General features: G+C 38.6%; 1 protein-coding gene across 1 annotated transcript in view; it reads left to right on the forward strand.

Annotated features, from left to right (window-relative positions):
* Window positions 1-15,687, forward strand: part of DDAH1 (dimethylarginine dimethylaminohydrolase 1) — a 157,154-nt gene that overhangs the window by 104,255 nt on the left and 37,212 nt on the right. The window contains exon 2 of the mRNA XM_061411418.1: window positions 7,542-7,641. Within this exon, the coding sequence (XP_061267402.1) occupies window positions 7,542-7,641 (100 nt within the window). The remainder of the gene's footprint in view (window positions 1-7,541; window positions 7,642-15,687) is intronic.

Consider the following 15,687-nt stretch of genomic DNA (forward strand, 5'->3'; position numbering starts at 1 on the left):
ATTCTCACAGTCACTTCTAACAGTTTTCATTTAAATGCACAGTGGTTAGCTAAACTGTCTTTTTGTTAGTGACAAATTGTATAGCAAAGAACACAAACTTTAGAGTAAAGCTCTCTAAGGTCAGATTTCAGCTCTGCTGCTCTAAGACCCTAGGCAAGTCACAACCTTGCCTTGGCTTTCTCATCTGTAAAACAGAAACACTGTTACCACTTGTTTCATTGGATAAGGAAGATTAGGTAAATTCAATATGAGTTCTTAGTAGAGTGTCTGGCACAGGGGAAGACTATATGGATGTTTGCTATTATCATTGCTAACTAAATTCTTCCTAAGAGCTTTGCCCTAAAATTAGAATGTAGAAGAGAATCTCAATATGTTTTTATTTAGAAATTTTTAAGTTTGAATCATTTAGTATATTAAACTCCTTTTTGATCTTTTGTGTGTGTGTGTGTGTGGTGGTGGTGGTTTTGGTTAACTTTAGTAATTTCATTAGTACATGTGGAAAATTTAAGGGATAAACCATTGAATAAACCTAAGGCATCCCAAAGTTGAAGGGTGGCAATTAAAATGCTGGCCATCCTTGCATCCTTGGCAAACATTCCTGCCGTGGTTTGTAATCCTGTTCATATTGTTTATTACATCACACCTTAGCATCCTAGGGCCTTAACATACAGAAATGTCATCCATCTCTGATGTGAAGAGATCATGGAATCCAGAGTAGACTTAAATGTACAGAGTTGGAAAAGAGAAGACATGAGCTCCAGTTCCAATGTGAGCTGCACTCTATGATAAGACCTCAGTAGAATCATGATCACACAGTGCAGTGCAGATGAACATGAACATGGGCTCAGGAAGCTTGACTCAAGTCAGTCAGCCTCCCTTAGCCTCGGTTTACTCATGTAAAATGGGTATATCATTGTGTACCCTTCCTACCTTTTGGAGTTATTCTGAGCATCACAACAAATATTTCATCTTTCTATCATTATACATTCATAAGGTACATCTTCCCCACTGGATAGCTAACTTCCCAGGGACAAGAACTATAGTTTTGTGAGGTTTTTCAATCTTTGCAACCTATTTTGCTTTTTTTTTTTTTTTTTGAAGTTGACATCCACTAAGTGTTTATTGAAGTTGAAATGTTGATCACATGAGAAAATACATGTGAAAGAAAATATGGATGTTAAGTATTGTTACAAAATCACCCAAATATGCTAGTTCTGGTGGCCACAGTGGCTGAAGATGTACTGATTAACCATGAACATGAAGGTGGCATAGACACATGAAGGTTTTTGTGTGACCAGGGACAATACAGTACAGCTTTGATGCAAGTTCCAAGCCTGCTGTGTCATGATGAGCCGAAGACATCACATCTGCTTCTTGAGTGACTTCCTCAGCAGTCACACTTAACACTGAACAGCAAAACAAAGTCAGTGACAAGTTGAGAAAATGAAACCATTTCACTACTAACGAAACTATGTTGCTGCTATTCAGTTCTTCAGAGCTAGACCAGGATGACAGGATAATTTTAAAGTTCCCATAATATGATGAGTTCAAAGGGATTCAGAACATTTAAATGGATGGGCACTGAAAACCTAGTATTAATAGTGTTGACAGCACTGCTCCCATCACAGGGCAGAACTGTAGGTGACTGAGGCCTGTCAGCTGCAGACAGGCCAATGCCAAGGGCCTCGTTTGTAGTCAGAACATCTGGCAGCCCATTGAGCAGAGGCAGCTAAAGGAAAGTGGCTTGGCAAACAGAGGTGCAGTTCTTAATGGAGCACAGCACAGAATGGTTCATCAGGCCTCACGAGCACAGTCACAGCATCCGAAGGGAAGGTGGGAAACATTCACAGTGGATGTTGCTGAAAATATGCATCAAACAACTTTGGATAGGGCTAACTGGAAAACGCTGGCCTCTAAATAAAGAGTATTGCAACTAATTATGGTGTGTTGCAAACTATTCTAGAATACAACTTGCCAATAAAAACGTGTAAAGTTTTTTTTGTTTTGGTATTTTGTGTTTGGGGGAATTTTGCAAGAAGAAAAGGAGAGTTAGGATCAGAATGTTTTATTTCATAATGAAAATTGTATGTTTTATTTTTATTTTTTCGAAAGAGAGCCAGAATCCAAAGCACTAAGTTAATTTAGGGTAAAATAATAAGGATACTACTGGTTTTGCACACAAATGTGTCAGGTGCTGAACTAGGTGCTTTCTGTATATTAATTTGTTACTTACATAATCACCATTAAAGAGAACACATTATCCCACTAGCCAATTAGAAAACTTGGGCTCAGAGACGTTAACTCATCCCAAGTCATATTGCTAATAAGTGATAGAGTGCTGTGTTTTGTCATTAGTCGTGGCCAACTTTTTTCAACCCTTTGGGTTGTAGCCCACGAGGCTCCTCTGTCCATGGGATGTTCCAGGTGAGAATACTGGAGTGGGTTGCCATTTCTTCTCCAGGAGATATTCCTGACCCAGGAATTGAACCCACATCTCCTGTGTCTCCTGCATTACATGTGGATTCTTTACCCACGGAGCCATCAGGTTTGCTCAGTAAATGAGACAGCCCGTATTCAGATCCTCACTTCTTGCCATCACCGTGAGAACCCAAAAGGAATGAACTGAGAAGGCAGGATGATGATGTGAACATGACAGGACAAATGAGGGAACAGAAGTGAGAGCCATAAAAGAAAATCAGAAGAGAGTAGAACAGAAAAGGTAAGAAAGGGAGACCAGGCATCAGGAAGGAGCAGAAATTCTTTAGACGAGCCTTTTTAAGTGTAATGTCTTCAATAACTGTAATCATTCTGTACCATCTTGGCTGACACTCTTTTGAGTGCTGTGGAACATCTTACAGGACAAGCCCACTTCCCACCTCGTGTATTACCTCCAGAGGGCTATTTCAAAGCAGAGATTATACAAGAAATCTACCACATAGCCTGGCAACTTCCAGGAGCTGGAATGAAATCAAATTGGATTGATTTAAATGTAAATGTGTCCTCAATGTTTGTGCCCTGACTTTACATTGGCTTTGCAGAAAAGACTAATTTTAATTCACTAGAAAGCAGATGGGATTTGTTATAGCGTGGTAAAACACAAGAAACTCATCCAAATGTAAAAGAAAGCAACAGCTTTTCTCTTGGAGGCCAGTTTCATAATACAAGTATTTGTCACTGGGTCCACACAGGCTGGTTTTAATCAAAATAGCGAAAGTCATATCTAGTATTATTGAGCAATTATCACATGCTGTTTTGCATGTATTTAATGTTGAGGAAGAGCCTAGGAAGTTGCCACTATTATGACTAGCCACCCATTTTAAAGATGAGAAAACTGAGGCTCAAAAGTTAAACAACTTAAAGTCACCTGGCTAGTAAATTGCAGAACTGGGATTTTAACCCTATGCCCTGGATCATAATCCAAGAGTGAGGAGTGACTGTGAATGTGTAACCCAAGAACTCTACATTTTTTAACATTTATACTCCAGAAAAGAAAGGGAGCAAGGGAAGAAGAAAAGAAAAAGGCAGTTACCTCAAATAGTGCGTGTTCGGTCGTGTCTGACTCTTTGTGACCCCATGGACTGTAGCACACCAAGCTCCTCTGTCCATGGGATTTCCTAGGCAAGAATACTGGAGTGAGTTGCCATTTCCTCTTCCATGGGATCTTCCCCACCCAGGGACCAAATCTGTGTCTCCTGTGTCTTCTGCATTGGTAGGCAGATTGTTTACCACTGAGCTACCTGGGAAGCCCCACCTCAAATAGTACCAGCTCTTGAAAGACATGTGGTTTGTATGATCAGAAGCAGCAAGTGTGGCCCGAACCCCCTGTGGCCAGGAAAGAAATCTGTCACAAAGGGTGGGAGGAGAAAAGTTGGGGCAAAAAGAAACAAGAATATAAACTTGAAAAAAAAAAGATGGGGGAGTTGGGGGTGACTCAAGAGGGAGTTGATACATGTATTAAAAGATGCTTACTCCTTGGAAGGAAAGTTATGACCAACCTAGACAGCATATTGAAAAGCAGAGACATTACTTTGCCAACAAAGGTCTGTCTAGTCAAGCCTACGGTTTTTCCAGTGGTCGTGTATGGATGTGAGAGTTGGACTATAAAGAAAGCTGAGCACTAAAGAATTGATGCTTTTGAACTGTGGTGTTGGAGAAGACTCTTGAGAGTCCCTTGGACTGCAAGGAGATCCAACCAGTCCATCATAAATGAAATCAGTCCTGAATATTCATTGGAAGGACTGATGTTGAAGCTGAAACTCCAATACTTTGGCCACCTGATACGAAGAGCTGACTCATTTGAAAAGACCCTGATGCTGGGAAAGATTGAGGGCAGGAGGAGAAGGGGACAACAGAGGACGAGATGGTTGGATAGCATCGCCGACTCAATGGACATGCGTTTGGGTGAACTCTGGGAGTTGGTGATGGACAGGGAAGCCTAGGGTGCTGCGGTTCATGGGGTCGCACAGAGTCGGACACGACTGAGCGACTGAACTGAACTGAATGGTGGCTTGTTTGTCTTGTACGCAGAAACCAACACAACATTGTATGTAGAATGCATGTCGAGTGAAAAGGGAAGAAGTTCTTATCAATTTTTTAGGATCAAAAATTAAGGTTGTTTCTCTAATTTGCCATTTTTATTCCTGATTTCATGGGCTAAAGTGACCCATTCAACTCAACCTTTGGAATTAATACTGTTTGTTCTGACAGTTTCTCTCCACCCTGAGTAATGCTAATTTCCACTCTGCAAGTTTACTGTCTCAGTGAAAGGCGGGTGTTGCTTGGTCTTTTTTTTTTTTTCCTCTTGAAATTTAATTATGTCAACATTAAACACAGCCATGAAACCATAGACTGGGCAGTTTCTTGAAGGCTCATGGTTTGGACCTTTTCCACAAAAATTCCCACTTCTATAATTATATTTAGTGTTCTAACTACCTGAATAACTGGCTTGCGATGGGCCGTATGTCAGGGCAACCCTGGGTTTTGTTTGCAGTCAAGTTTGTCTGCTTCATGGAACCGCTCTGCCAAGAGTGTGTGGTCCTGAATGGAGTTGAACCTCTGGTTTTCTTCTCCAGAAATTTCACTAGGGTTAGCATTGCCCATCTGATGCTGTATCGTCCTGCAATTCTCAAAACTGTTTACTTAATGTTTAAAACATTTTTTAACTTGTCCATACCCTTAACTCTGAAAGTAATAGTATCAGGTGTGTTTATGGTATGGGCCTATCCTAATGACTTTGTGTGTATAGATATGACTGAATTTTTTTAAGTCCTTACACAAAAGCCAGTTTTTTCATGTTGGTGCAGCTGTTTAACTTTTAAAAAACCACATGCATTTTATCCTCTAAAAACTTTAATTTGAAAGATATAGGACTTTAAAGTGCAGCATTCCTGAAACTGGTATCTATTAGCCTCCCTACTTCTGTCTCTTTAAACTCTTAATTAAGAATTAAATAAAGTTCCTGAGTTAAAATATTACATGTAAACTTTTCAGATAAAAAATACTTGTTATTGCTGAATTCCTAGTAACCTTTGAAAGGTTAACTTATAAGGGAAGCAGTGGCATTCGTAATAGAAACCAAAGGTAACAGTAGCTCAGTTGTCATGATTTCTCCAAACTCAGTGAATTTTCCATGGACACAGAGGCAGATGCCGGAAGAAAACAGTTGTGGGTTTTCCTGGGTTCACTGTAGCCCAACAAGTCATGGTAAATATTAGTCTGCTTCTTTCTTATGCTATAGCAACAATTCTACTTCCTGTTACATAGGAAAACCTGCTGTTAAAAGAAATTACTAGATGTATTTGTTACATGAAGACCATTTCATCCATGGAAATAATTTTTTATTGTTCTGAGTAACTCTAGTTTGTGGAATTTTTACATGAGTTCCAGGACAAAGATGAGATGATATATTTATTTTATTTTGTATTTTCTTTACTTTTTTTTTTTTTTTTTGACTGCATGAATGTCAGGCTTGCTGTCAAAGTATGTCCATGTTTTTATTACTTTAGAAGTTACTCTGCTGTATTTATGTCTCCTAAACTCTTCATTCGGAGAAGGCAATGGCACCCCACTCCAGTAGTCTTGCCTGGAAAATCCCATGGACGGAGGAGCCTGGTGGGCTGCAGTCCATGGGGTTGCACAGAGTCGGACACGACTGAAGCAACTTCACTTTCACTTTTTACTTTCACGCATTGGAGAAGGAAATGGCAACCCACTCCAGTGTTCTTGCCTGGAGAATCCCAGGGACAGGGGAGCCTGGTGGGCTGCCATCTATGGGGTCGCACAGAGTCGGACATGACTGAAGCGACTTAGCAGCAGCAGCAGCAAACTCTTCGTTGACGATTCACTGTGTGTACGGGGCATGCTGTATTTTGGGAGAACTTTTGCCAGAACTTTTGCTTTTCCCAGTGTCATGTGATATCTTGTTTTTCCCTTAGTCCCTATTCATGTCTTCTCAACGTATGTCTTTACCATGTTAAAAGTTATACAGACCTTCAGAAATACTTAAATTGTTTTGTTGAATTGCTGGAAGGACTTAAATTTTGAGCTTCAAAGGGCATTTGTTATGCCTTATATTTTACTCTTGTATTAAAGTAAACCTTACTCTAAGTGCTCCCTAGTCCAGCCTGGAGTATCTCTGTTCCTTAGACTGATCCCTGAACTCATAGAAAGTCTCTGAAATTCATTTTCTGTTATTATTTGGCTTGATTACAATTATTGTATTTATTAATCACCTGTAGAGACCTAGGTTAAAATTTAAATAACAGTTCAGATTTACAGAGAAGCCTTAGATGTTCTGATATTTTAGCAACTATTTGAATAGAAAACAGTAACAACAGTCCAGTGGGCTGAGATTTCAAGTTATTGGTTATTGTCATTGATATTCCTTCCACATATTACTCTGTGTGTGCAATTCTTCTTGACTAACTTAAGATTTAAAATTAAATCTTGTGTTTTTCTGGCAAGTGTAGCTGGGTTAAGTATTCTGTCTGCCACATTTCTCAACTCCTGTACCCTAAGTCGTCACACTTACAACAATGTCCTCTAAGTAGTCAATTCCAATAGACAAAAAAGAGAGAGATCCTAATATTGACTTGATTTTAGACTAGAAGGGGACAAAATAGACAATTTCTAACAGATAATTTCTCCTCTTGTAAATGATCATGGCTGGTTCAATATATACTACACTTATATATTCATGAGCTTCTCTGGTGGCTCAGATGGTAAAGCATCTGGCTGCAATGCGGGAGACCCGGGTTCAATCCCTGGGTCAGGAAGATCTTGAGAAGAAAATGGCAACCCACTCCAGTACTGTTGCCTGGAAAATTCCATGGATGGAGGAGCCTGGTAGGCTACAGTCCATGGGGTCATAAAGAGTCAGACACAACTGAGAGACTTCATTTTCACTTTATATTTTCACGAGCGTATGCTTGTGTGTTTGTGTGCACGTGGGAGCATAATTCAGTGATCTGAAGTTTTAGATGACTGGTTTTCTTGTTAGAAAATGGTAAGAATATTAATCTGAATCATTTTATTTTCAATAGGCTGACATGATGAAAGAAGCACTAGAAAAACTTCAGCTCAACATAGTGGAGATGAAAGATGAAAATGCAACCTTAGATGGTGGAGATGTCTTATTCACAGGTAGAGTTGTATTTACTTTTTCCTATCTAAAAATAATTCTAATACCTTTTCTATATCCCCTTGCTTAATTATACGTTTTTATTAATTACCAAAGTAAGAGTAATTTGGAAAATACAGAGAAGCACAAAAGAAAGAAAACAAAAAATGACCTTTCATTCAAAGATAATCATTTCAATATCTGGATTATTGAATACTTTTTTATTGAATATTAAAGTACCTTTAGTACTTTTGTATGCACATAGTTGCTTATTTTACATGTTACCAGGATATATATATCATTTTATAGGTTGTGTCTACTGTGTTCTTCCACAACTTTAGCTTAAGAGTTGCATAGTTTTGCATTGTGTGACAGTATATCCAGTCTGTATTTGAAAGATTCTTAATTCAAGATCTGTCATTTAAAAATAACAAACACATGAAAAGATGCTCAACATCACTCACTATCAGAGAAATGCAAATCAAAACCACTATGAGGTACCATTTCACACCAGTCAGAATGGCTGCGATCCAAAAGTCTAAAAGCAATAAATGCTGGAGAGGGTGTGGAAAAAGGGAACCCTCTTACACTGTTGGTGGGAATGCAAACTAGTACAGCCACTACAGAGAACAGTGTGGAGATTCCTTAAAAAACTGGAAATAGAACTGCCTTATGATCCAGCAATCCCACTGCTGGGCGTACATACTGAGGAAACCAGAATTGAAAGAGACACGTGTACCCCAATGTTCATCGCAGCACTGTTTATAATAGCCAGGACATGGAAGCAACCTAGATGTCCATCAGCAGATGAATGGATAAGAAAGCTGTGGTACATATACACAATGGAGTATTACTCAGCCATTAAAAAGAATACATTTAAATCAGTTCTAATGAGGTGGATGAAACTGGAGCCTATAATACAGAGTGAAGTAAGCCAGAAAGAAAAACACCAATACAGTATACTAATGCATATATATGGAATTTAGAAAGATGGTAACAATAACCCTGTATACGAGACAGTGAAAGAGACATTGATGTATAGAACAGTCTTTTGGACTCTGTGGGAGAGGGAGAGGGTGGGATGATTTGGGAGAATGGCATTGAAATATGTATAATATCATATATGAAACGAGTTGCCAGTCCAGGTTTGATGCATGATACTGGATGCTTGGGGCTGGTGCACTGGGACGACCCAGAGGGATGGTATTGGGAGGGAGGAGGGAGGAGGGTTCAGGATGGGGAACACATGTATACCTGTGGCAGATTCATTTTGATATATGGCAAAACCAATACAATATTGTAAAGTTAAATAAAATAAAATTTAATTTAAAAAAATAATAAAAAAAATAAAAATAATTTTCTTCCCAGATGGCAAGATCAGTTCAGTTCAGTCGCTCAGTCATGTCCGACTCTTTGCGACCCCATGAATTGCAGCACGCCAGGCCTCCCTGTCCATCACCAACTCCCAGAGTTCACTCAGACCCACATCCATCGAGTCAGTGATGCCATCCAGCCATCTCATCCTCTGCCGTCCCCTTCTCCTCCTGCGCCTAATCCCTCCCAACATCAGAGTCTTTTCCAATGAGTCAACTCTTCACATGAGGTGGCCAAAGTACTGGAGTTTCAGCTTTAGCATCAGTCCTTCCAAAGAAATCCCAGGGCTGATCTCCTTCAGAATGGACTGGTTGGATCTCCTTGCAGTCCAAGGGACTCTCAAGAGTCTTCTCCAACACCACAGTTCAAAAGCATCAATTCTTCGGCGCTCAGCCTTCTTCACAGTCCAACTCTCACATCCATACATGACCACAGGAAAAACCATAGCCTTGACTAGACGGACCTTTGTTGGCAAAGTAATGTCTCTGCTTTTGAATATGTTATCTAGGTTGGACATAACTTTCCTTCCAAGGAGTAAGCGTCTTTTAATTTCATGGCTGCAGTCACCATCTGCAGTGATTTTGGAGCCCATAAATTTAAATAATTTTCAGTGTAAATTGGCTTGACTTAATGCCAGATGAATAATAGCAGAACTCAACAAAATATAAATAGCTGATACTATTGATCTAACAGGAATCAATTTTTATAAGGGGTATAATATAACTACTACAGAAATGGTAATTTTAGCATTTAACTTTTCCAGCTGTTTATGATCATATTATTATTGTGTTTGTAAAGTCATGTGCTAAAATCTGGGTCTCCAGAGTCATACTAGCTATATTGATCAGCAAGACATCAATAATAATTTTTAATTGATAATGAGAGTTTGTTTTCCCCTACTTGTCAAAGAATAAAAATCTGTTTCACAGATGTAGCCCTAACAGCAGAGGCTGGTCCCCAGAGATCTGGGGATGTGGTCCCATGTGACCCACTGGAAGCCTGGAGATTCTTGGAAGTTTAATATTTTAGCTGATGTGAATTTTACATCAAATCCTATGTGTATAGAAAAATATAGTCATTTTCATTTTAATATAAAAATAATGTTTCATATAACTTACATTTTGATATCGTTAATGTTCCTGGAGGAGGAAGAGTTTTTACCTGGAAACTTTGCGTAGTTCCTTGCTTGGTGTCACATACCTATGGGTGGGGGCACTGTCACTGAGCCTCAGGGATGCCGTTTTTCTCATAGGTTTGTGAAGAGCCCGCCCCTGGAGTTGTGCCCTGCACGACCTGTGCTGCCACTGTCATGGGCAATGGCCCTGTCTCTGGGGTTTGTTGTGCACACCCCTTGAGCCCTAAGAACACAGAGCAAGGGCTCAGAGAGGCCTACGCTGCATTCTCAGCTCCAGTTGTATCCAAGCCGACTCAGGCATTCTTTGAATCTGCCTAGTAAGTTCCACTTAGAATATTCTTTGTGTCTCCGATTGATGGCACTTTTCATTCTTTTTAGCAGCACAGAACAACAGCCTATTTCTCTTAGAAAGTGGGCTTTTGTGATAAGCTAGATGTGTAAATCACACTTCATTACAATAAAACTTTTTTTACCAGAACATAGCCATAGAATGAATTACTTGTTGTAAGCAGGTACAGATACTGTTTGAAGAATGATTTAAAACAAGCTGTGTTCACAGCCATTTAGTTACCTCAACAGCTGAGCTGAACAGATTGCCTAAAATCTTCTCATTGTTACAGCAGGGCTTAGGAACCTCTTCCACTTGCCAAAGGTCTTTCCATAGCATCTCAAGCCTGTTGTTTTTCCCATAACTTCTAATTAAGTCGTGAGCAATGAGGCTTGCCTTGGACACTATCTGTAAGCTTTGTTTTGATAATATTCAGTGCTTAATATCTTAAAAGTTATGTTATTGAAAACAGAGATAGTGTTGTAATATTAAGATCTTTATCTGCTCGGCCTCTCATCCATACCTAATGAGTGGTCCTGCCTTCTATTCCTACTTCTCAACTTTTTTGCGTCCTTAAAATTGTAGTAAAATATATTTAACCTAAAACGTGCTATTCTGACCATCTTTCAGTGTATAATTCAAGTGGCATTAATTACATTCACAACATTGTACAGCCATCACCACTCAGTTTTTAGATTGTGCAGAGTTGAGTAAGAGAAAAAATCTGGAGCACTTCCCACGTGCTCTGTGTCCCCTTCCTTCTGTGACTCAGAGCTTCATTAATAATTGATCAGGAAATGGACAGAAGGAAAGCAGCTTCCAACTCTAGTTCCACTGGGAAATCTGTCAGTCAGGCAAGCAGCTGCTGGTAGAAAGCATTTCAATCCTTTTTCTCTTAGACAGACAACATCAAGTAGAGGTACTACTTACATTTATTTATTTTTGTGAAATATGGGACATATAAAGAAAAGTTGTAAAATGCTTATGTACAGATTCAATACCAGTAATATAATGAACACCTGAGTACCTGACACCTGATTTATGAAAGAGAACATTGCCAGGACCATAGAAGCCCCAATCCCAAACTTTCTCTCCTCCCAGCTTGAGGTGAACCCTGTCCTGAATTTTGTGTTAATCACTGCCTTGTCTTTTTTTAGTTTTGCCTCAATATGTGCACTCCTAAATTATACGTTGTTTAGTTTTGCTTTTCTTATGACTTTATATAATTAAGGTTATATTATATGAACTCTTATGTGATTTTTCTGCCTTTGATCTAACTTGATCCCATGTAGCTGGAGTTCATTCATTTTCACAGCTTCATGGAATTTCATAGTAAAAATGAACCATGATGTATTTATTCATTTTACTGCTGATATATATTTGAGTACTTTTCAGTTTTTCTCTACTGTCTTCAATACTGCTATGTACAGTCTTATTGTATCTCCTGAGTATATATATAAGTTTCTTTAAAGTAAAGAGCTGGAACTAGAATTTCAGGTGATAAACTCTCATCCTATTTCAATGGTTATATGATTTTCTTCTTTAATCTATTTACGGGGTTAATTATATTAACTGATTTCCTGATATCAATGATCAAAGTTTACATCCCTGGGATGAAATCAGACTTTATCAAGATATATCCTCTTTTTATTACAGTGTTATATTTAGCTTTATTAGGGCTTTCCTGTTAGCTCAGTTGATAAAGAATCTACCTGCGATACAGGAGACCCCGGTTCAGTTCGTGGGTCAGGAAGATCCTCTGGAGAAGGGATAGGCTACCCACTCCAGTATTCTTGGGCTTCCCTGGTGGTTCAGCTGGTAAAGAATCTGCCTGCAATGTGGGAGACCTGGGCTCAATCCCTGGGTTGGAAAGATGCCCTGGAGAAGGGAAAGGCTACTCACTCCAGTATTCTTGCCTGGAGAATTCCATAGACTGTATAGTCTGTAGGCTCACAAAGAGTCACATGACTGAGCAACTTTCATTTCACTTCACTGTATTTAGTTTGCTGATAATTGTTTAAGATTTGTTTCTGTGGCGTGTAACTTTTCTTTCTTGTTATCCTTGTCTGGCTTTAGAAATTATGTTAACCTTATATAAAATGTATTAGAGAATATTTTACTGTGTTTCTATTCTCTAAAATCAGTAAAACTTTAATTGTGCATTACTTGAACTTTGGTAGAATTTACCTATTCAGGCCCTGTGGGCCTTGATTTCTTTGTGGGAAGATTTTCAACTGATTTTGTTTTTGTAATAATTATGTGACTATTGAGATTTTTTTCTGAGCCAATTTTGGTGAGTTCTGTTTTCTGAGATTTTATTTATTTCATCAAAGTTTTTTAAATGTTGGCTATAAAGTTATTCATATTTTCTTAATATCTAAGTTCTGCAACAATTACAGCTATGTCCCCTTTTATTCATGTTTTTTGGGGCCTTCATTTTCTTGCCAGAGATCTGTCAATTTCATTAACCTTTTTGAAGAACTACCTTTTGGCTTTTTGAACCCTTGCTCTTGTATGTTTCCTTTTCTCTTCCTGTTTCTACCTTTATTTCCTTTCTTCAAATTTCTTTGTTTTTATTGTTCTTTTTTCCTTTCATTGCAAAGTGAAATCTTGTCTCTTTATTTGGAAACTTTCTTCTTAATGTAAGCATTTAAGTACTACCTTCTAAGTAGTGCTTTAGCTGAATCCTTTGTGTTTTGATATGAATATTTTTGTTATCAACTCAAAATGTTTTCTCATTTCCATTATGATTTATTCTTTGGCTAATTAGTGGATAATAATAACATATTGATCATTATTATAAGTTGCTGGGATAACAATTCATTACTGTGATCATTGATAAATATAAAGCATTTAGCCTATCTTTTCTTTGTGAACTCTGCTTTAAGTAGACCAAATAATTGATTGAGAAAATTTGTTTTAGAATTCTACCCAGTAAATGTAGATCCTTATAAAACAAAGGACCTGTGCAATGATCATCAAAGCATGTAAAACTTTTATATGAGGGATTTTCCCGGCAGTCCAGTGGTTAGGACTCCAAGCTTCCAGTGCAGAGGGTATGGATTTGACCCCTGATCGGAAAACTAAGTTCCCACAAGCTTCAAGGCAGGGGGGTAAAAACAGATAAAGGAATGAAACAACAACAACAAAAACTTTACATGAAAGCTTGATGGGGAGCTTTATGATGGAGGAATCAGGCTGATGCTACATGAACACTCTTACAATTCTAGCATCACTGAAAATGTGACAGTCAGGATATGACGTGCTTTGGGATGTGATACAATAGATGTGTAACCCCACCTCTGACGCTTTTGAACTGTGGTGTTGGAGAAGACTCTTGAGAGTCCCTTGAACTGAAAGATCAAACCAGTCAATCCCAAAGGAAATCAGTCCTGAATATTCATTGGAGGGACTGATGCTGAAACTGAAGCTCCAATACTTTGGCCACCTGATGCGAAGAAATGACTCACTGGAAAAGACCCTGATGCTGGGAAAGATCGAAGGCAGGAGGATAAGGGGATGACAGAGTGTGAGATGGTTGGATGGCCTCACCGACTCGACGGACATGAGTTTGAGCAAGCTCTGGGAGTTAGTGATGGACAGGGAAGCCTGGTGTGCTGCAGTCCATGGCTCACAAAGAGTCGGACACAGCTGAGCAACTGAACTGATAGCCCCACCACTGAAGTAGTCCTATCCCCCCAAAAAAAAATTTGAGCAAGAATCTAATAAAGTATCTACATAGACTATCAATTTGCCAAAAAATACAAAGGATAAAGGAACAATTTAATGTTAGTATGCAAGGAGGGGCTTCTCTGGTGGTTCAGACAGTAAAGAATCCCCCTGCCATGCAGGAGATGCAAAGAGGTTGGTTCAATCCCTGGGTTGGGAAGATCCTCTGGAGGAGGGCGTGGCAACCCACTCCAGTGTTCTTGCCTGGAGAATCCCATAGACAGAAGAGCCAGGTGGGCTACAGTCCATGGGGTTACAAAGAGAAGGACAAGGCTGAAGCAACTTTGCACATGCGTGTGCACAGGCACACACACACACACACACATACACAAGGAAACAATCAACCAAATCCAGAATATAAGAAAGTCAGTAGGATAAATGACCTGATTTCTTCCATGAAAGAATAAGATGAGGAAGGAAAAGAAAAAGAGAGTGAGTGGTTATAGAAGAAAATGACATGAGACATATAACAACCTAAATACTTTTTACTATTTTGATTCCAGAACTTCAGTTGTTTTTATCAGAAAGGCTATTTAAAGGGGTATAGCCTGCCATACTGCTAGAAACAGAAGTCTGGCTTACTTTTTAAAGACATAAGCAGTTTGTTTTTCTTTGTATTTTTAAATGGAAAATGTGTGAGGTGTTTATATTTGCATATAGTGTTTAAATTTGCATAATAAAGTAATTTTTTAAAAAATTCAAGTTGCTTCACTCCTTCTTTTAAGTAATTTTTGTTTGTTTTAGCTGTGCCATGCCTCATCAGGATCTTAGTTCCCCAACCAGTGATCAAACCCATGTTCCCTGCATTGGAAGCATGGAGTCTTAATCACTGAATTGCCAGGAAAGTCCCTAAGTGTTTTTTGTTTTTTTTTTTAATTGTGTGTAAATCTAATTTATAAATCTACATTTAACATAAGAGAATTAAGGAAATTTGTCTTTTTTATTTCAACTGACTTTTTTAATAAAGAGATTAATACTTTTTGTCAAGCAAAGGACCTTTCCCTTACTTAAGTTTTGATTTGTATGTAGTGAGTTTTCTCAAGGGACAGCACAATCGGGCCACTACCCAAAACACTGTCAGTTTGCCACCAACGATTCTTGTGTCTGCCAACACCATAAGCCATCGGAATTTATTATAACATCATTTGACCCCTGTCTTTTACCCCTGTTATAAGGACACCATGAAGATTAAAGTTGTAACAGGTGTGAAGTCTATCAAGCAATTCCTTCTACATGGCTACAAGTGTACATGACTATACTGTTTATACTTGTTCTGGGGCAAAATATATACTGATTTCTGTTGGAATATATTTTCCACATTTCATGTAGAATTCTTTTCCAAAGGATTAAGGAAGGATAAGAACCCCTACGTTTATGCATTGCCTAACTCTATCTACTGTCATTGGTTTTTTGCCTATAACTATAAGAGCATTTTTACTTGATGCTTTGCTTTCTGAGAAAAAAAAAATTGTAGAATTTCAGAAAAGCCAAATAACTAGAAAG

The sequence above is a fragment of the Bos javanicus genome, chromosome 3 (genome assembly GCF_032452875.1).
Source record: "Bos javanicus breed banteng chromosome 3, ARS-OSU_banteng_1.0, whole genome shotgun sequence".
In the NCBI taxonomy this organism is placed as follows: Eukaryota; Metazoa; Chordata; class Mammalia; order Artiodactyla; family Bovidae; genus Bos; species Bos javanicus.